The following is a 22,528-nucleotide window of genomic DNA, read 5'->3' on the forward strand; positions in this document are numbered from 1 at the left end:
CAGCCCATTTCATCACAACCCCAAGGCAGCTGTCAGCTCATGCCAGCAGATTCAGGATTTCACTGCTCACCGCCCGCCACCATCGATAGCTGTTATCCCCCTCCACCCAACATACCCGCAATAACTGCCGCCGCTGGCAAAACAGGGGAGCGGTGTGTGTGTTAAGTGTTCCCCCATGGGATGTCTAGGGGTGGGGTGAAGGGGGGGGGACTGATGAGGGCCTCCAGGAGCCATTGCTAAAACAAGAGCCAGGGTTCAAAGTTGCTCTTGGTGGGGTGTCTCTGCACAGGCACCAACTCTTTGTCCTTGGCCAGCACTGAGGAAAGCAGGCACCCTGCAAAGGTAAAGCGCGCGCGCGCGCGCCCCGGCCCACAGGAGCGCGCGCGCGCCCTGCCAGCCGAGTAAAGCGAGCGAGCGAGCGCCGCCCCCCTCCACCGTTGCTGCCACCTTCTCCCTGTCAACTCTCCACCCCTCCCACCACGACACCCCCCCCTCCGCGCGCCAACCCGCTCCTTCCTCCGAGTCCGTTTGGAACTTTGCTGACTGCAAGGTTCTGGAGCCGAACGTAGCGACACAAGGGGGCGGAGGCGGTGGAACGTTCGATCCTTGCCTCGTTCCATCCGGCCTTTCCTCCCCCGGGGAAAGCGGGGCGGGGGAGTGGGGGGGGGAGAGCGTGAGAAAGAGGGAGCTCTTGATGATCCCCGAGCCACGTTGCCCCCTACCCCGCCGCGGGAGCTCGCTTGGAGGAAACGGTGCGAAGGTGGGGATTGGTGGTGGGGCGGGGGGGGGGGGGAGGAGAGGCGGCAAAGGGGAAATAAATAAATAAATTAGGAGGCCTCTGCAGCACCACCCTCCGGCCATCGAGCCGCACTGCACCTCCCCCTTACTCACTCACTCTCCCCCCCACCCCACCCCCCCGCTCCGACTCTCAATGTTCCACACTGCCCGGCCACAGAGCCTCCTCTGCTGCTTTATTTCAACGCCCCCCCCCGCCCCCGGGGCTGCTTCCATCCCCTCCAAGGACATTTTCTCTCCCCTGCCCTCCCCCCTCCCGTCCATCCCTCCCCCCTCCGAGCTAACGTCGGGACAGGACGCCTGCGAAGGTAAAAGGAGAAACGGGTTAGGTGGCTGCAGCAGGAGCCTGGGCGAGCATGGTGGGGGGAGGAGGAGAGAAGAGGAGGAGGAGGAGGGAAAAAGGAGCGCGGCGCCCGAGGTTGGAAGGGGGGGGGGCGTTGAAGGAAGAAAGAGAGATTGGTAGAGGGAGCTTTGTTCTTGTTTTCAGCGCTTGCTGCCTGGCGGTGGCCGGCAGAGCCGGAGGAGCCGAGACTTGAGTTCACGCCTCACTTGGTGTGCACACACCACGCTGGTAGTGTGTGTGCGGGGGGGGGGGGGAGAGGCTCCTGCCATAGCAGCCCCTCCATACCCTCCTGGCTGGGAGCTCGGCTCTCCCTACAAAGGGGGGGGGGAGACGGCGACGTCTCTCTCTCTCTGTGAGAGAGGGAGCGCGGGGTGGTGGTGGGGGGGGCAGAGCTGCAATTTTTGCCCTCCTGCAATTTCCGACGAGGATCCTCTGGTTTTTCCTCCTCTTCTAAAAAGAGAAGAAAATATATAGATATATAATACAAATATTCCAAGCCCTCCGATCCGAGCCTCCCTGGATGTGTTTTTTTGTTAGAGGGGGCAGGAGAAAAAAAATATGTCGGTCTGTTTTGTAGAAACTGATCAAGACTCGGTGGCGTTGAAAGCTTTGCAGAAGGTGCAGTTTGAATTATGCTTCTTCTTTTCTCTCTCTCTCTCTCCCCCTTTCCCTCTCTCTCCCTCCTCCTCCTCCTCCTTTCCAGCCTGCTCGGTGGTGACCAAATGCAATTCTTGCTGCCGGCCGTGTAAATAGAACCCGAGCTCGCGCGGGTTTCTCTGGACGGAGAGAAAAGCATTTGAGTCTGAAATAGCAAATCCTCTCCAGCCCTTTAAATACAGGGAAACGAGAGGGAGTGGGTGGTGTTGGTGGGGGTTTATTTCTCACCCCCCCTCCCAATTTGTGTATCAGCTTAAGTCTTGGGGGGGTGGGGTGGGGGGTGAAGGAGGAGATATGTCTGCCTTGACCCCCTCTTCTCCAGTGTAAATATTTAGAAGGTATTACTGACTTAAAGGGGAAAAAAATCCTATATTTTTTTGGCAAGCCTCTGCTATTTACAACGTGTCATAAGTTATTAATGCTCTTGCCTGAGTACTCTGCTAAATCTGCCTCATGCCTCCGAACAAAGTAGACAATTGACGTACTGTCTGAAGAATTGGGGAGTGTGTTGTGTGCGTGTGTGTGTGTGGGGGGGGAGAAGGACGCATGATAGGATTTGGAGGTGGGAAGAGAAAATCCATTTTTTTTAAAAAAAATCTTTTTAAAACATTCATAAACATTGAAACTGTTGCATTGGAACCTCAAACTGAGACCTTATTTTGGTCAGCCCTATTTCCCCCTTTCATACACCCCCCCCATGTAAATCTTCATCATGACCAGTTTAAGGGGCACTAAATAAGTAGGCTTGCAGATGACGGGATTGAATGAATAGCCCTTCACTGGGTGGAACTGATTTTTATTTAATTATTATGTGCAGGGGAGAAACGTAACATCAACAATCAACACACAGTCATAATAAAGAGGAATCAAAAGATTTGTTGTTCTTGGGTGAATTACAATAGAGTATAGCTTCAGTAGTCTTGGCCACCAAATGTATAACTAACGTCATATTTATTTTCCTGGAAATTGATGTGTTTTTTTTTCTTTTTGTCCCTCCTCTTTGCTCCTTCCCTGAAAGTTTTCCAAGATGTCCAGTGACAGGCAGAGGTCAGATGACGAAAGTCCAAGTACTAGCAGTGGGAGTTCAGATGCAGATCAGAGGGACCCACCGGCTCCTGAACCCGAGGAGCAAGAAGAGAGGAAGCCTTCTTCCACCCAGCAGAAGAAAAACGCCAAACTCTCCAGCAAAACGACCGCCAAGCTCTCCACTAGTGCTAAAAGGTAATGTGTCCCATACAGCCGGTAGGAATTTTTGAGGGAGAAAGGTTTTATTTTTGTTTGTTTGTTTGTTTTGCAAACAAGGGAAGGTCTTTAAGATGAACTAACAAACTTTGAGAGACCCACATGGAAATAGTCCGTGGATTAAGAGGTCTCTTTCTAACACCACGTCAGCGGTGGCGGTTGAACGGATCAGAGCAGAGTTGTGACGATTGCGCTGTTGGGTTGACCCCGTGATTCTTGGGCCCTGCCCAAAGTGAGTGTGTTAAATGGGGTGTCGAGTTGTGAACTGCTTTGCCCCTGTATGTGTGTGCTGGGGGCGCTGCTTCCATTCACTTTGCCCACTCATAGAGCAGCTCCAGTTTCTCCTGGGCAGTGTGGCGTCATCACGAGAGGTCCGTTCATCCATGGACATTCATACCTGGATCTGAATGCTTTAACTCTTTCTTTTGGTGGGAATGAGAGGAAATGGGACGATTCATCATTTGGCTTGGGTCGGATGCTGTATAAGAGCACTTGGCGAGAAACGACTCATTTTTGCTCTTTTTCTTTTTTGGAACCTCATTCATGCTCATCCATAGAAAGGTTTTTTGTTTGGTTGAAATGCAAGCAGGTGTGGTAGCTTGAGTGCCTTTTACCTCATCGGAACTACAGATTAATGACTGCCCTTCTACCTTGAAAGTTTCAAAAACTTGAGAGGAACCTGATAGAGGCTCCCTCTGTGCATCTACGATTTGCAGCTTTCTGAAGATCCTCACTCACGGCTTAATTTTCTTCAACAGCCTTCTGAATTGGGCAAACTTAAAATGCCTTGTTGATCTCTGCCTCTTTGGAGATAACCCAGTAATCATTTCCTCGAAGCTCACTTTTCGCTAGGAATCTGCGTTACATTCTCCAGTAGTGTACAGTATCTGACAAATGGCACCAAAGATATTTAAGAGTGCAGCAATCTCCCACAAAGTCAGTGGGAGTGTTTAACACTTATTTCAGAGTGGGCCTGTATGTTTGGAGGGTGCGTGTTGGAATATGCTGATGCCAAACTCCACACGTTCATTAGCAGCTCTGAAACTTTGCCTTGCAGGTGGGCAGTCCTGTTGAAATGACTGGAGGGGCATGTTAGCTTTTACCATCTGCTGCTTTTACACCGAATAGTATCCAAACACACCCCTGTGTTGCAAAAAGTACGTCAGCAATATCCAAGGCAACACGATGACCATAAACAATATGAAAATCTTTATGGAATTACTTCAAAACATAAAAAAGTAATAAACTGAAATCTTTGAAAGTCACTGAAAGTCTCTGAACGTCTTTAAATGGGGGGGGGAATGATAAGAAGTGGATCTTTTGTGTAACTTCTGATGGATTTAAGGTAACTTTTGCTAGCGGCTGACTAGGTATTTATATAGTAAGTTTACTGCTGATACATAAATCCAGTGAGTGATTCTTTTAATATCCTGCTTGATCTTGTAAAATCTTAGCTCTGTGTGTTCTTTGACCTGATGTTTTGTGTAAATTCATGTATGGTACAAATCCAGAGCAATTTCATCTAAATCATTTGTCATTGCCATGGATCTACTACAGGCAAAACATAAAATATCTGAACTTTGTAAAATTAGCAGTAAAATCCCCTTCCCTTCAAAAGCGAGAGAGAGAGAGAGAGAGAGAATATTTTGTTATTGGAGCAAAATGACAAAGCTTCCTTCTTTTGATGACTTCTATTAACTGTAGCAAAACTGGCGAAACGTTTTCTCTCGGGATCCAAGCATCTTTATAACTGCTGTCCAGAGATACCATCTGGGCTGAAATCACAACTGATAGATCAGTGTTTGTTTTATTTTACGGGGTTTCTAGAAAAGAAAAGAAAAACGTTTCGTGGGTTTGAGGAGAGAAAGCAGCTGAAGGATGTCAAGGCTTAGTTCCAGGCACCTGGCTGCATATATACCAAGGTGATCGAAATGCTAAAAGTCACTATTGGCAGCAGGAGAAGCATTGCTTTTTAAAAAAAAAGTGTCCTTGTTTATCATGCAGCAGCCTTGGCTACAACTCCCAGGCAATGTTGGTAGAAAAGTCATTCTCAAATATGCTTCTGTTTTCCTCCTCTCCCCCTCCCTCCCGGGTCTCATTTGCATATAAGATTAAAAAGAAAAAATGCCTCCTAAAGAGCGGCTGGAAATCCCTGAGACTCACTTTCCTGAGGGCTCGGTGGGAATTCCCACCTGGCTGAGGTGCAAATGCTCTATTTAGCGTCATAGCTAAGAAGGAAAGCTGCAAAGTTTTTCCTCTGTTCTGGGATTTGGGTTATGCCTCTGAGAACAAAGAGGAAGCAGCCATGTTAGCATTACTGAAGCAAAACCAATCTTGCATTTAACTGCATGGTGGTAGAGGGCAGTGTAATTCCCCGGTATATTCCTCAGGCTCTCGCAAACGCTCTGTGTCTCTTCTCATTTTGCCAACAGGATTCAAAAGGAGCTGGCTGAAATAACCCTGGACCCACCTCCCAACTGCAGGTACGGGGGAAACCCACCAAACTTATGGGTTTTTTGGGGGGGGAGAGGGGTGGCCGCGGTGTGTGTGTGTGTGTGTGTGTGTGTGTGTGAGAGTGTGCCAACGAGGGCAGAAACCGGGAGGGGGGGTGGGGAGTTAGTGTGAACAGAGGAACGCTCGGCGTTAGACAGATGTGTCGCTCTGCAATATTTGCAAGTGGATTTAAGATAAATCAGGAATTGGGTGAGGAACAAGTGTAGCCAGATGCTGGATAGAACGTACCATGAAGCTTTGATTGTTAGCTACACAGGGTAGGTGTCACCCTTGCTGGAAATAGTAGCCCTGGTTGACAAGTGTTATGTTTGCATGAGAGAAATTGTCATTATAGACGGGATTTCTTGTTAGCTCAGACTTATGGAATGGTGTGTTGGAATTGGAAGTTAAAGCAGGTAACCTCCTGGGTTGTTGGTTTTTCTACGATTGCGCTCTGCTTTTTCTTTCTTTTTGAAAGAAAGTTGTAAGTGCAGCATCTGGAAGTTTGGTTTTCTGGGCAGACAAGAGTCCTGCGATAAAGAGGCATTGTAAACACAACTCGGAGACTCTTGGGAGCGGTGGAAGCTTTTAGCAAAGGAGAAGGGCAAGTTGGTGCGAATGAATGAATGCTTGTCTCTCTCTCTCTCTTCTTTTTTTTAAATGTGAGAACTCTGGGGGATCTCTACAAAGAGTCACCGCTGGCTCAGCCTTTCGTTGAGAAATGGTCTGTTGTCATGCATGTGTGTGCAGTAAGCAAAACTGTGATGTGCTCCTCGAATATTCAGTGTTGGGACTGGGAAATAAAAGTTGTTCTGAACTGTGCCGGATACCTCTATTGACTTTATGCTCTTGATCAATTCTTGTACGCTTCCGTCCTCCACACCCGCTGTTTGCGTTGCAGTGTACAGTGACCAGTATATTGGAAGCATTCCTCATGTGTGAGAATATTGCACTATTCTGGCGAGGATTGCTCTTTAATTGGATTCTGGGGGAAATAGCTGTCAGAGCCTAAGTGGCTTTTTTTTTTTTTGCTACTGCTGCTGCTGCTGCTGTTATGTTTTGGTGCAAGCGGACTCTTTTATCACTTTTCTTACCTGCTCCAAAATAAATAAATACATCTTGACACTAGGAATTGGCGACAAAAGGGTTGACTTCTGCAGGGCAGGTCAAGCGCTATTCTGAGCTTTGTGCCGGCTCTTTGCTGCAACAGGTCTGATAGTCTGTTCTTTGTTGTTGCATTTGTGTGGATTGTTGTTGTTGTTGTGGTGCTTGTTTTGTGTTACTGCTGTGTGGTCACATCACATATCTGGTCTGGCATCCTACAATGGAAACAGCAAAGCGGGGTGATGGTAGAATGTATTAAAGAGGGAAAGAAACCCACATGCATTTGAGGCTGCTGGTAGAGAGTCTGAGCTATGGGCTTAGAGGTCCACAATTTGAATTTCGACTTGGCACTGCCATCATCTACAGTCATACTTCGGTTTGCGACCAATCAGTTTGCGACCGCCGCGGACCCGGAAGTGTTTACATCCGGGTTCCACGGCACGCAGACACGCAGAAGCGATCTGCGCAGCGTGCGCATGCGTAGAAGCGATCTATGCAGCGCACACATGCACAGAAGCGCTCTATCGGCACTTCGCGCATGCGCAGAAGAGCCACTCTGTTTACGACGTACTCGGGGAGCGACCGGCTCCCCGGAACGAATTGCGGTCGTAAACCGAGGTATGACTGTAGCTCTAAACTGACTTATCAGAGTGAATTCCCAGCCCTGCCTGAAGGAACTGCGGATTGAACCTCCTTTCTGCATGCCAGGTAGATGCTCTCCTTCTAAGTTCTGGCTCTCTCCCCCTGCAACCTCTCCGCCCCAGAATATTACGTTCTTGCAACCTTGCAGTGTTTTCGTAAAGTTCGCCGAGGCTGAAGTTGGCAGTCTTCAACCTGCAGATTGTTAAATTCATAGCTGAACTGGGAGATGAGGCAGAGGCAGCCTCTCCGGACCATTTCTCCTCGTCCCACTCCCCTCTGCCTTTGGCCCGCCTTCCCTGCTGTGCAGCACAGCTGCAATCCTGTTTTCCTGGACCAGGTAGCATAAACAGTTAATTTAAAGGCAAAACGGCAAGATTTGGGTGGTAACCTGAAAATTGTTCTATAACCTATGTGAAGTGTTTCAAGCACACAGGGAAAACGCTACACAAATACCGGCGGCGAATGATACGTTGCGCCAGGGAAAGAAGTATTTGCTTCTCTGAAAGTAGATTTTATCGTGCTGGGCAGCACATGTGGTTCTTCCCATCCTTCCTTTCTGTTTGATGCACTGCGTGGGTTTGGAGAACTTTGGAATCCAGTAAGACTGCACGCAGTGAGAGGGGTGGGGGGGCTTATTGGTCTGTGGGTTTATTTTTGTTCTTGTTTGTAGTGTGTTCTTGTGGTGTAGTGGTTAAGACATGTAATCTGGGGAACCGGGTTCTTGTCTCCGCTCCTCCACATGCAGCTGCCGGGTGACCTTGGGCTAGTCACACTTCTCTGAAGTCTCTCAGCCCCACTCACCTCACAGAGTGTTTGTTGTGGGGGAGGAAGGGAAAGGAGAATGTTAGCTGCTTTGAGACTCCTTAGGGTAGTGATAAAGCGGGATATCAAATCCAAACTCTTCTTATTCATTTTGTTTTTTTATCTTGCGTTGTTACGTTCTGAGGTCAACAGATGAAGGGCGGCATGCAACTTGGATAAACATATAGTAAAATGACAATAAACTCCATAGTTGTTCTTCCTTGAAAGCAAAGAGAGTGCAGGAAGGAAATGATAACATTAAAAAGAGAAATCGGGAGTGGATACAGTCATACGTCGGTTTAAGTACACTTCAGTTTGAGTACTTTCAGTTTAAGTACTCCGCGGAACCGTCTGGAACGGATTAATCGACATTTCATTACTTTCAATGGGAAAGTTCGTTTCAGGTTAAGTACGCTTCAGGTTACCTACAGACTTCCGGAACCAATTGTATACTTAAACCGAGGTGCCACTGTATTTTTCTTTTAAAAAGCTCCTGGAGTACGAGAAATACCCAGGGGTAAAAATCCTTGAGGTCCACTGTCTATGCCATGCGTGCCATCTTGCCCCCGCGATTCACAGGGCTGCGCAAAATCAGCATGCCATGCTAGTAACGCCCCCATGGAACTTTGAGGGGGCCTGGCCCCTTCATTGAATTTTTTTGGGGGGGGCCCAGCCCCCCAGCCCTCCTACATGGTGTGTCTGGTCTATGCAGAGAGGTCTCGGAAGAAAGGGTGGCGCTGTGGTCCAAACCACTGAGCCTCTTGGGCTTGCCGATCAGTAGGCGGTTCAAATCCCTGCGACGGGGTGAGCTCCCGTTGTTCTGTCCCAGCTCCTGCCAACCTAGCAGTTCGAAGCACGCCAGTGCAAGTAGATAAACAGATACTGCTGTGGCAGGAAGCTAAATGGCGTTTCCATGCCCTCTGGTTTCCGTCACGGTGTTTCATTACGCCAGAAGCGGTTTAGTCATGCTGGCCACATGACCTGGAAAGCTGTCTGCGGACAAACGCCACCTCTCTTGGCCTGAAAGCGAGATGAGCCCTGCAACCCCTTAGTCGCCTTTGACTGGACTTAACCGTCCAGGGGTCCTTTACCATTTTTTTACCTTAATGGCGTGTCTGGTCTATGCAGAGAGGTCTCGGAAGAAAGGAACCACCTGTCTCTTTGCAGCGATAGGCACCATGGGCTAAGGGATTCTCTTTCTCCCCACCAGATCTCATTCCAGAGGACTGTAAGGGAAAGGTAGTCTCTCTCTCCTGCCTCTTGGGATGCCCTGCCCACCCAAACAGGCTTGCACTTCTCACCTTGAGGAGGTTGTAGGTATGGTGAAAGAATTCTTAGTTTGTGAACGCTATGCTTTCCAGGGGTCAACTTAGGATCTCTACCCCCCCCCCCCAAAAAAAACCCCTGTTGAGAGGCCCTTCCTCTCTTTATGTTCTTGGTGATGTATACAGAACTCAGGTAGGGGCATCTCACAGAGTTCAGGTGATTATGGCCCCCAGTGTGGAACCAATGGCCATATTTTTGGAATTCTGCCAGTTTTTTGACAACAGTGGATAAATCTCTGGAAATTACCTATGTTCACTTGTAAAAGTTTGACTGAGTTTTTAATGTGTTTTCGCCGATAATTATTTTACATATATTTGTCAGTAGTTCTTGTTTTCGCTACACTTTTAGGGTGTGCTCTTCTTAAGGGAGGTCTCTGATAAAGCAGCTTGCTTGGAAAGTTTGATAAACAGCTCCCGGTTAAAAATAATAAGCATGGACACTCTGCCCTCTTGCAGGCTTGAAGCGAAGAGAACGTAAATGCTGAAATATTTGGAATGTCCCGCTCTAATTTATGGGAAAGAATGCTTCCTTCACCTGATACAAATTTGTTCACAAGGCTTTTGCTTTATTTTGTTTTTGGTGGTGGTTTTTTTTATTAAAAAAAAGAGGTTGTTGGATTCTACAACAGCGTTACAGTATTGGGGGAGCTGTTTTGTTAGGGAATTCCCAGTACCTTGGAAGCTCAGGGTGTCTTCCAATCGTACTCTTTAAACGGTTTTAAGGGCCATTTCGTAAACTGCATTTTGTCTTCAGAAACCACTTCCTAAGTATATAAATATGTGTGCCTTATGAAGGGCCCTTGTGTGCAAATAAACAGCAAATTACTGTTTGCAAATGACTCGCGAGCAATGACTGGAAATCCCTTTTCTGGGACGTGTTTTGGCAAAAGCTGCAATTTGCACATGTGGGCAGCTTTTAGAAATCACACTGCACTTTGTACCTGGGAACCGGCGCCCAAAATATACCATAGGAAGATAATAATTATAAAAAGCATTTCTACATAGTGCATTTCAGACATGCAGAGCGCGTCATGTAGATTATGAAATGAAATCGTTATCACAGACATTACCCCGTTAAACAACATCCTCACTGTTAAGCGACAGGCTCAGAATGTTTACAACAATAAAGGCAGGGCATTGTTTCTTGTGCAGCCAATGCGAGGCTCAGAATAGTAGCTTTTCTTGGTGAGCTTGTGTTCCAAGTGAGATTTGAACCCAGAACATCCTTGCTTGCGGTTCCTGCTCCTGGCTGCTACACAGCATTGGGGAGGGTTACGGCCTCTTCGCCTTTTGCCCGTTCTGCTTCTGCAAATGGGATGAAAAGCTACAGTTGACTAGCATTCCCATCTGATTTTAAAACGATGCTCTCTCTGCTTTCTGTCTTGCATTAATTATCGTCGCAGGCAATCCATTCCAGATTTGAAAGCCTGCTTAGCGTCACTCGTGCAAATGTCCTGGATTCAGAGCAGCAAGAAGAAACTGTTGTACTTTGTAGGTTGTGTTGGCACAACGCGGAGACGCACCAGGTTGCCAGGTGCACTGCAAACACTTTGGTTTGGAATTGCCTACGTCATATTTATTTTCTTACGGTGCCAGAACTTGGGTGAGAAGGTTCTCCGTCATTAAAAGTGGAACTTGATAGCAACATAACTCCGCTTACAACTTTAGTACTGCTAAGCAGGAAAAAAAGTGAGGCATCGGAGGCGGGGCGGGGAGAGTGCTCTGCTTTGAATGGAAAACCAGTCTCTCCATTGTTTAAAGCTCCAACGTTTCAGGGTAATAGGGATTCGCAACAGACCCAGTTAGATGCTGCCAAGAGTGATTTCTCGTCGTCCGAGCTAAAAAGTAATCACAAATGGTAAGAGGAAGCTTGGCTTCTTCCCGTGCCAGAACGATACTAATATGCGAAGGAAATGATTGGATTACTTTGGGGGTTGCTGTGTGTTATTTTGTTTATATGTATAATTAGGAAGCCACTGTGGTAAATGTAATTGGGGATAATTTACCGTGCAGCAAACGTTAGCTTTCCTCACTGACTAGCAGCACTGCAAACATCTCTGCTTGCTCCATAATACAATTATGTTTATCACCCTTTATCTGATGAACGTGAATATTCAGTGGTTTTTTGCCGACAATTTGGCTTGCAATTTATTTATTTGCTGTTTATTTGTTTGTCGGAGCTAGAGCTATATTCACACATACAAACCCTCACCAAATTTGGCAGCGTTGCTGTTAGATTTCAATTTCTGTGTGATTTTTTTTGAGCTTCGTTCTCACTCTTCCCCCCCGCCATCCACTTAACATTCCCATGTAACAGCTTCTTATATTTCACCTGATTTGACCTCTTTGTACTCAACACTTGGAGAGGACAGGCCTTTCCCATCTTGGCCATTTGCTGATGCACATCCAAGACATTTGCAAGCAGTAGTTTAATGTGTCAATGAGACAAATCCATGTTTCATTTCATTTCACTTCACTTCACTTCACTTCATTTATTTATTTATTGCATTCATGCATTATTGCTCAAGGTCTCTACTCCTCTACCCACTTCTCTTTCACCTTCACAACAACCCTGTGAGGTTGGCTCAAAGGGACAGTGACTGATCTCAGGTCACCGAGTGAGCTTCATGGGTGAGTGGGGATTTGAACTTGGAGTTTCTCAGTCTGAGTCTTGATGCTCCAACCTTGGGATGGGGAGCCAGCGGCGCTTCAGACATTGCCAAACTCCCAACTCCCAACCCCAGCCAGCATGACCAATGTATGGTCAGGGTTAATGGGAGCTGTACTCCACAACATCTGGAGGGCCACAAGTTCCTCACCTCTGCTCTAACCATTATACCACACTGCTTTGGAAACACAAGCCAATAAGGTGTTGACTGTGGATGCTCAGCGTGTGGATGGGGAGAGCGATATACATGCAAGCCCCACCCCAGTGTCCTTGAAGCTGTTTTGCCCTCCCTTACTCCTCAACCTTCCTTGTGTTATGTTGGAAACATCTGCAGTGGGCTTCTATTCCTGTTTTCCTGGTTTTTTTTGCTTAACTTGTCCATGATTACATAGAGGGTTCAAGGGAACACGAGGAGAAGCCCCCTGCAGACCTCCCTCCTGTAACATTAAGGGGAGGGGCAAACTCTCTGCCTGATGAAGGAGGTGGCAGGCAAGCTTACCTTGGGAGCACATTCCCCAGTTGAGGGGCTTCCACTAAAAAGGCCTCCTCCCCACACCACAGACACCTGGAGAAGGCCTTTTGCTGAAGATCTTAGAGCAGTGTTTCCCAAACTTGGGTCTCCAGCTGTATTTGGACTACAACTCCCATCATCCCTCCCTAGCTAGCAGGACCAGTGGTCAGCAATGATGGGAATTGTAGTCCAAAAACAGCCGGCGACCCGAGTTTGGGGGAGAGAGACACTGTCTTGGGAGTATAGACGAGATAAGTGGTCCATCAGGATTACTGTCCTCAAGCCATAAAGGCCAAAAAGACGACTTCGGATTTACTGTAGCCCAGAAACTCATTGGGAGTTGGGATTGGCACAACAAACTGGCAGAAGAGAGGTGTGATGTGATGGCAACCACTTAGCCTCACAGCTGCTTTGACTAGGGCAGCGGGTATCACTAACACCCAAACTGCAAGCCCATTTGTACAGGAGGAGTGCAGCCTTGTTGAGTGTGGCATGGGTACCACACATGAATCTCCGTTTTGTCTGGATTGAGTTATTGGCCTTCATCTAATCTGTTGCCACTGGTTTAGCACCGCCTCACCTGAAGTGAAACAAAAATTAAAGGTCATGAAACTTTGGCATCATTAGATCTGAGACCAGGGATTGTGCCTGTATGTATATGGACTCCCTGATCTTGGTATAGGTTTTTGCCCTTATATTTTTCATGTGCTATTGTTCTTTGTGCTTCCTTTCCCTTCACTTCCTGGCCTTCAGACCCGTTTCAGTAGTAGCCTACTATTCTCCTGGTGCACTGGCTGCACTGGCTCCTAGTGGGGTACAGGATCAGATTTAAGGTGCTGGTTTTGACCTTTAAAGCCCTATGTGGCTTGGGACCCTCGTACCTACGGGACCGCCTCTCCTGGTATGCCCCTCGGAGGACCTTAAGGTCCACAAATAACAATATTTTGGAGATCCCGAGCCATAAGGTGGCTAGATTGGCCTCAACTAGGGCCAGGGCCTTTTCAGTATTGGCCCCGACTTGGTGGAACGCTCTTTCACAGGAGACCAGGGACCTGCGGGATTTGTCATCTTTCCGCAGGGCCTGCAAGACGGAGCTGTTCCGCCTGGCCTTTGGATTTTGATTTGGGCCATTTTAAAATGAGGCTGCATTTTAAAACAATTTGTAAATCTAAATTCTATTTTAATCTGCATTTTAATCAGTTGTTTTTCTTTCTTTTACATTTTATTATAACTTTATTGATGTCACAGGTAGGTAGCCGTGTTGGTCTGGGTCGAAGTAAAATAAAAAAATTCCTTCAGTAGCACCTTAAAGACCAACTAAGTTTTTATTTTGGTATGAGCTTTCGTATCTGAAGAAGTGTGCATGCACACGAAAGCTCATACCAAAATAAAAACTTAGTTGGTCTTTAAGGTGCTACTGAAGGAATTTTTTTTATTTTATTGATGTCAGCCACCCTGAGCCCGGCTCTCACTGGGGAGGGCGGGGTATAAATAAAATTTTATTATTATTATTATTATTATTATTCCACAAACAGGGGTTAATTCACACCGTCATGTCTACTATAAAATGAACATGGGAGATTTTGCTTAACCCAGCTATATCAGATTTTTGCAAGGCACGCCTGCAAAAACAACAATAAAAGATATCAGAATTAATCAGTTCATGATACAATCAGGTGGAAATTGTGGGTGAGCGCTAAGGCACGTCAGCATTTGGGGGGAAAGTGGACTTTCAGTGTTGTGAGTGTGGGGTTTTAAAAATAGAACCTAGACTACAATCCAGTGCATCTCTTGTCTGAACTAAAACATACTGAGTTCAACTGGACTTAACTGCCAGAACTGAATCCTCAGGCGTGTTTTAGGCACAACCTCTTCGAAAAATCCTGCTCAGACACAATCTGCATAGTTAAGTGTTGGAGAGTTAGGTTTTAAACAGTTTTCAGTGCAGACCTTTCGGATGCTTTTATGATACCAGTCACTATAAAAGCCACTGGTAGCCTCATAAAGGTTGACTTGCCACTTCGATTGGAGCTCAACAAGCTGTGGGCTGGCCACATAAGATCAGCTGAACTTTGAGAAACAGCCAGGAGAGGACAGAAGGCAGGCAAAGGTCTCAACCTCCACCCAAAGCCAGCTATTCAGATCAGCTCAGAATTTCTCTTTTCCTCAGTCAGTTACAATTTGGAAAAGCTGGACTTTCAGCCCTGCAGTGTAGGCACAACAGTTTGGGAACAGCTTGGGCCCACAGAGCCTGTGCTGAGCACCTAATTCTAGCCTTGCCTATTCAGAAGCAAGACCCAAATAGCCTTAATAAGCCTGTGTCACAGGAATAGCCACCATGGCAACTTCCCAAAATTGCTGGGACTTCATATCCCATCATCCCTGACCATTGGCTGCCCTGGCTGGGGTTGATGGGAGATGGAGTCTAGCAATATTTTGACGGCACCCCGGTTGCCTTCTCCAAGCTTGGCCTAAAATGACTACCAAGCCTGCTGCAAATTGTTGTAGCGTTTCCCAGTTTGCTGTTTTTTCCTGGACGTGTATTTTACTCGTCTCTCTGCCCGTGAAACATGGTGCACTCAAATTCAACCTTTTGCCTGACATCCAGGGCTTAGCGCGTTTTCCTCGACAGCTGGTCACAACATTCAATTGATACACTAAGCCTGTTAAACCAAAGGCTGACAGGAAATCTGTGCCATTCACTTCCCTAGTAATCATAGCCGAGCGAGGAAGTAACCCTTCTTCTCATAAAAAAACGAAAAGGGTCAGGAGTTTCTCATCCAGGAGCTGTCCTCAGACTTTGCTTAATGTGGCTTCCTTTTGTATCTCGGCTAAACCTGAAGGGTGAATGTGTGGAGGATGTAAAATTGTAAAAAGCCACACTTCTGCAGCCGTATTTAAGGCCTTGGGTTTCCCCAACCCTGATCTCCAATACAAATTAAATGAACACTGGCCAGGTCCCTGTCATTTAGATGGTTCTCTCTCTCTCTTTTTCACAGCTGTGTAACAATACTTTCTTTCTTTTTTTTGGGGGGGGGGGGTTCCTCCTAAGCGCCAGCAGCCTGCAGGGGAGAATGGCATTCAATTTGAAGGAAACTTTTGGAACCCTCACCTTAGGGGAAATTTGCACTTGGCAAAAAATGCAAGTCAATTCCTCGAATGCTGTTGTGGAATTTCCTTCCTTCAGAAATGGGTTTCCACGTGTTGTTGTTGTTGTTGTTGTTGTTGTTGTTGTTGTTGTTCCCTGTTAGGGGGAAAGAGTTCAAAAACAATGCTGCTGTTTGGACAACGCAGTTCAAAAGCAAAATTCCAAATTGGCTTTTTGTGTTCTGCCGTCTTTGAAGCACCAGCCTCTCTCCCCTCCCCCTTTATTCTCTCCGGCATATAAAGGAAATTTACTTTCCTTTAGTTTCCTCCCTTTTTTGCGAGTGAGTGCATGCGCATAAACACAACTGGCGCCACTGAGAGGATCTTTGATTGTGGGAACCTCTGTTGTCGCCATAATAGTGACTAGAGATATCAGCTGTGGCATTCGGTCAGCTAAGCAGTTGTGACAGGAGTTTGCGGTGCCACTGGATCATTGCCAGTATTATACAGCTGTCCAAAAAATGGTGATGGATGGGCTCACAAAGGCGATTCTGTTTCACTGAGCTAAAAACCAAAGTTCTGCAAACATAGGGAGCTTGCCTTATACTGTCAGATTGTTGGTCTATATAGCTCAGTATTGTCTAAAAGAGCCAGTGTGCTGTAGTGGTTAGAGTGTTGGACTAGGACCTGGGAGACCAGGGTTCAAATCCCCACTCGGGCATGAAGTCCACTGGGTGACCTTGGGCCAGTTACTGTCTTCTCAGCCTTAGCCTACCTCACAAGGTTGTTGTGGAGATTAAGAAAGGAGGGAGAGAACCATTCACGGCACCTTGAGCCCCTTGGAGGAAAAGGTGGGATAACACAGCCCCCCCCCCTTCACCATTCAGCTCTGAGCACCTTCTGGCGGTTCCAGGTATACGGCCTCGGTCCTGTATGCCTGAAGGAGTGTCTCCACCCCCATCGTTCAGCCCGGACACTGAGATCCAGCGCTGAGGGCCTTCTGGCGGTTCCCTCACTGCGAGAAGCAAAGCTACAGGGAACCAGGCAGAGGGCCTTCTCGGTGGTGGCACCCGCCTTGTGGAACGCCCTCCCATCAGATGTTAAGGGGAAAAAACAACTACAGTATCTGACTTTTGGAAGACATCTGAAGGCAGCTCTGTTTAGGGAAGTTTTTAATGTTTGATGTTTTATTGTGTTTTTAAGATTCTGTTGGGAGCCACCCAGGGTGGCTGGGGAAACACAGCCAGTTGGGCAGAGTATAAATAATAAATTATTGTTATTATTATTATTATTGTTAGGATTTGGAGTATTGTATTTGTGGCCTGAAGTATTATTTAGGGTTTTTTTTGGGGGGGGAGTATATTGTTTATTAATGTGCATATATTAGTATTGTTAATATATATTAACAAATTCAAATATATTAAAGGATACCATAGAGAGGAGGGAGAAAGGTTGTTTTATGCTGCTCCAGAGAAGCGGACATGGAGCAAGGAATTCAAACTACAAGAAAGAAGATTCCACCTAAATATTAGGAAGAACTTCCTGACAGTAAGAGCTGTTCGACAGTGGAATTTGCTGTGGTGGAGTCTCCTTCTTTGGAGGTCTTTAAGCAGAGGCTTGACAGCCATCTGTCAGGAATGCTTTGATGGTGTTTCCTGCTTGGCAGGGGGTTGGACTGGATGGCCCTTGTGGTCTCTTCCAACTCTATGATTCTATGATTCTAATTGTGTCATTTTTTATGTTTGGATCATTTTCATTTTCATTATGTATTTTGTTATTTGATTATTTTCATTATGTGTTATGTGCTTCGTATACTGTAACTTTGTGTCATGAACTGCCCTGAGACCTCTGGGTATAAGGCAGTTTACAAATTTAATTGATGATGATGATGATGATAATGCTCTCCAGGGTTTCAGATTTGGGGGGGCGGGACGTGTCGGGCATTCCCAGTCACACCGACCAAATCAGAAACCTTCTGCATAGAAAGCATATTTTCTGCCACTGAGCTGTGGCTGCTCCCTGGTAGTATTATCCAGACTCCATGTTAAGGAACAGCTGAATGCTGGGGCTTTTATATATTAAGCAAAATAAGAATACTTGGGCATTCTCACTTGTTTGCACACTTCTACTTCTACTGGCTATGGGAATGGAGATCTATGAAATAATAAAGGAACTTTACCTGGAACTCTCAACATACTTTCATGCCTTGAGTTCTTCTAAGTCCCATTGATATTGTTGCACGAGGTCGTTAAAAGCTTAATGAGAGTTCCCTCCTTGAAACGTGCTAAACTTTGGACGGATCGCCAGAGGGATGCTGGTGTTGTCTGGACATTGGATTTTGCATCCAGCACCAAATTACTGTATATGCTTGCGCAGAACTGTGGAATAGTCGCAGTTCAAAGGCTATTCGAGGTGAAGGAATCCCGAGTTACATCTGCAAGTCCACAAATTGCTATGGTTGGTGAGTTCAGAATGGTCTCAATCTCTCTGAGATGACTCTTTGCAAATTTAGTACAGTGTAACCTCGGTTTATGAACACCTTGGTTTATGAATTTTCGGTTTACGAACGCCGCGGACCCATCTGGAATGGATTAATTTACTTTCCATTACCTTCAATGGGAAAGTTCACTTCAGTTTATGAACGCTTCAGTTTAAGTACTCCGCGGACCGTCTGGAACAGATTAATCCGCTTTCCATTACTTTCACTGGGAAAGTTTGCTTCAGTTTATGAACGCTTCAGTTTATGAACAGACTTCCGGAACCAATTACACCCATGCTTCGGGTTAAGGATGCTTCAGGTTGAGTACTCCGTGGACCCATCTGGAACGGATTAATCCACTTTCCATTACTTTCAATGGGAAAGTTCGCTTCAGTTTATGAATGCTTCAGTTTAAGTACTCCGCGGACCGTCTGGAACAGATTAATCCATTTTCCATTACTTTCACTGGGAAAGTTTGCTTCAGTTTATGAACGCTTCAGTTTATGAACAGACTTCCGAAACCAATTGTGTTCATAAACCGAGGTACCACTGTACTGGCTATCAAGGTGGCTAAAATATATAGTGTGTATCTATGTATAAAAGGGGTCATTAACCGTTTTTTTGACATGCTGTCAGATAATGCCACCAGCTACCATTGCAGCCTATTCTTGCACTTACTGGTTCCCGATTATAGGAGCTGTCTCTAAATGATGCCGTTTGTGCTTTATCCAAGGCAAAGGGCTTCCTGTTCATCTCTTATTGGCACTCGTGAAAATACTGCTTGACGGGGTTTTCCTTGCATGCTTGCATTCTGCCCTGGGGAGCGTGGGTGGAGAAAGGAAACTCCGAATAATGGTTGAGGTGGTCTCGCCACATTGGAGTGCACGCGTATGAAAGAGTCTGTGCTTTCCAGTATTAAAAATGTAGTACTGCTTCCGGGTCAGTGCACACTCGCCGACAGGATTGAGCAAAAGCAGGGTTTGCTGATTTCCAGAATAGTGATGGAAGGTGGGAGAACGGGAGAGGAGAAAGGGTTGTGAGCGTTCTAAGGGCATCCCAGCTACCTAATGGTAGAGATGGGCCTTTGGCTTGCTGCTGTAGCACAGTGTTTCCCGAACGTAGCTCTCTGGCTGTTTTTGGACTACAGTTCCCATCATCCCTGACCACTGGTTCTGCTAGCTAGGGATGATGGGTGTTGTAGTCCAAAAAAACAGTTTGGGAAACACAGCTGTAGCAGAACCATCCTTTGGAAGAGAGGGCCAAATGAAGCCCTTAGCTAGCCGGTCCCGGTGGCAGGACTGTCTGTTCAAACTGCGACTTCCTTCATCGTTAATCTTTTCGGAAGGTAAATCAATGCGTCACAGCCATTTAAAGATGTGTTTAACTAACGATGGCCTTTATTTACCCATAGCTATTATTAGTAAGTGATTTATTGGCGTATTGGGGAGCGACCCAATGATTTAATTTTGGAGCAGCGAACTCGGGAAAAGAAGAAAAAGGGAGCGAGATGCCATTTAGTACAGCAGCGTCTGCGACGACAATCTATTATTTTATTTTAGTCATTGCGCCTCCCTTTCTGCCACCTCTTAGTCCTTCAGGGTAACTAGTACTTAATGCGAGTAGCTATGGTGCTAGATACTAAACACAGTTGAATTCCGAGGCAATTAGATGCCTAATAGAATTTTAAGAGAGTTATTAATTTAGCAGACTTGACAAGGCTTGGAGATCAGGAGGGTCTTTCTCACTTTGCTACGCTTAGGAACGATTAGAGCATATTTTATCCAAGACAGGCTCAGTGTTTTCAAAATACTGTAATCATAATAAAAAAATCCCTATTGGATTTTGTTTTGTACTGTGTCTTCACACAGAGCTCTCTTCCTCTATAGCGGGGGTGAAACTGCACTGTTGCCATATTCATAGGTGGGGGCCTATGTTTAGTGTTTTGAGTTTCATATCCCTTCATTAGTGATTATGATGATGGTTATTATTATTATTAATCTTCACAGCAGCCCTGCAAGGTAGGCTACACTGAGATCAGCCATGACTGACCAAAGCTCATCCAGTGAGCTTATTTGCTGAGTGGGGATTTGAGGCCTGATCTCACTCCCAACACTCTGAACACTGCATCAGAATAATTTCCAACGAGAGGGATGAATTAAAATAGGAGGCAGAAATATATACATAGTGTACACAGGGGTCCTAAATCCAAAGCCTTCCTGGGTCTTTTCAGGACTCAAAAACTACCCCAGGGGAATTTCTGATCCTTTCCTTGGTTTCATTAGCTGTTTGTCATACATCATAAATACTAGACACAACTTTTAGAAGACATTTGCCTGGAGAAGAGAAGGTTAAGGGGTGATATGATAGCCATCTTCAAATATATAAAAGGATGTCATATAAAGGAGGGAGAAAGGTTGTTTTCTGCTGCTCCAGAGAAGCGGACACGGAACTACAAGAAAGAAGATTCCACCTAAACATTAGGAAGAACTTCCTGAGCTGTTCGGCAGTGGAATTTGCTGCCAAGGAGTGTGGTGGAGTCTCCTTCTTTGGGGGTCTTTAAGCAGAGGCTTGACAGCCATCTGTCAGGAATGCTTTGATGGTGTTTCCTGCTTGGCAGGGGGTTGGACTGGATGGCCCTTGTGGTCTCTTCCGATTCTATGATTCTATGATTCTATGACATCTGAAGGCAGCCTTGTATCGGGACGTTTTTAAGGTTTAATGCTTTATTATGTTTTTATGTGTGTTGGAAGCCGCCCAGAGTGGCTGGGGCAACCCAGTCAGATGGATGGGGTATGAGCATTATTATTATTATTATTATTATTATTATTATTATTATTATTAAATTGTTATCATGGGCTGGGGTGGGGAAGATGCAGTTCAAATTAAAAGTGATTGGCTTCTAGTTTGTATTTCTGGACCCAATTCAAATGCTGGCAAAGGCTACAGAAACAAGAAAACCACAGCCTCTCGTGGGTATGTGGGCTTTCAGGATTCATACTGGGGGAAAAACATTTTTAAGTGCCCCCCCCCAGGGAGAACTGCCCATAGAAATCAGTAGAGAAGTCTAGAATTTTACCATAGATGTGACTGGGCGGTAGCGTGTCTGGCCCGAAACAAAAGTTAGCTCTTTCTAATTCAGGGCTTGTTTTGTGTGAAACATCAGATTTTAAAAAAGATTTTAAATGAAAATAGTTCTGCCTCTAGACATTCCAATGCAGATTCCATCACTTATCCCCATAATGTCATCCCCTGCCTTGTGTCGTCTTCTTCTGTGGTTGTTCTGCTGCCTTGTTTTAAATATCTACCCGGTCCAGATATTGCCCCCCCCCACTCCCCGCTACTCCTGGACCAGAAAGTTCGGAGTTTGAATTCAAAGCCTGCTGCAGATGGAAGACAGCGGCAGGCGGGATGGAGATGAAAGTTGATTTCAGGTCCCCCCCTTGCCGTTAGCATAATCTTTCCTTTAATTTTATTTGTGTTGTCACAATCTTTTAATTGAACCCAGCTTTGGGGATCTGACAGAGTTGAAAAGTGAACTAAAAATAACCCAGATATATAAAATGCTGCAGCTCGAGGGGGCTTTGGCTGAGAGTAATCGTCCAGGGGTCCTTTACCTTTGCCTTTACCTAGGGCAGCCTTGCAAAGTAGTCCACTTGTTAATATTGCACCTGGGAGAATGGTCTGAATCCAGATTATAACTGCCCTTCAGTGTAGCCCAGTGCAGTGTTAGAAACTCAAGATAAAAGGTAAAGGTAAAGGGGCCCCTGACCATCAGGTCCAGTCGTGTCCGACTCTGGGGTTGCGGCGCTCATCTCGCTCTATAGGCCGAGGGAGCCGGTGTTTGTCCGCAGACAGCTTCTGGGTCATGTGGCCAGCATGACAAAGCTGCTTCTGGCGAACCAGAGCAGCGCACGGAAACACCGTTTACTTTCCCGCCGGAGCGGTCCCTATTTATCTACTTGCACTTTGATGTGCTTTCGAACTGCTAGGTGGGCAGGAGGAGGGACCGACCAACGGGAGCTCACCCCGTTGCAGGGATTCGAACCGCCGACCTTCTGATCAGCAAGCCCTAGATTCTGTGGTTTAACCCACAGCGCCACCTGGGTCCCATAGAAACTCAAGATACTGTAGATTAAGAATGAAAATCTGTCCTCTGTCTGAGGTGTGATGGTTAGCAACATTTATTTATGGAAATAGTTATAGGCTGCACTTCCATAAAAACATAACCAGCAAATAATCAGATGGGAAAGGGAAGTATTCGCCAAGTTAGGAGAGGGGGAATGAGATGGGGGGGGGGCGGGACGGAGAGAGCTTCTTTCTGCTGTCTCCTCTCCATGAAAGAATCAGACAAATTGCTCTTAACCCCCAGTAACGTTTTAGA

At 46.3% G+C, this 22,528-nt stretch overlaps 1 protein-coding gene across 4 annotated transcripts in view; it reads left to right on the top strand.

Annotated features, from left to right (window-relative positions):
- Positions 1 to 516: 516 nt before the first annotated feature.
- UBE2E3 (ubiquitin conjugating enzyme E2 E3) overlaps positions 517 to 22,528 on the top strand; it is a 98,237-nt gene continuing 76,225 nt past the window's right edge. The window contains exons 1-3 of one of the 4 annotated variants that reach the window (XM_035133777.3): positions 517 to 760; positions 2,814 to 3,016; positions 5,470 to 5,520. In XM_035133777.3, the coding sequence (XP_034989668.1) occupies positions 695 to 760; positions 2,814 to 3,016; positions 5,470 to 5,520 (320 nt within the window). In that variant the 5' untranslated portion in view covers positions 517 to 694. Of the gene's footprint in view, positions 761 to 889; positions 1,757 to 2,813; positions 3,017 to 5,469; positions 5,521 to 22,528 lie in introns of those variants that run through there. The other 3 variants (XM_035133791.3, XM_035133783.3, XM_088660477.1) reach the window with 3 other exon arrangements.

The sequence above is a fragment of the Zootoca vivipara genome, chromosome 1 (assembly GCF_965207765.1).
Source record: "Zootoca vivipara chromosome 1, rZooViv2.hap1.1, whole genome shotgun sequence".
Lineage (NCBI taxonomy): Eukaryota > Metazoa > Chordata > Lepidosauria > Squamata > Lacertidae > Zootoca > Zootoca vivipara.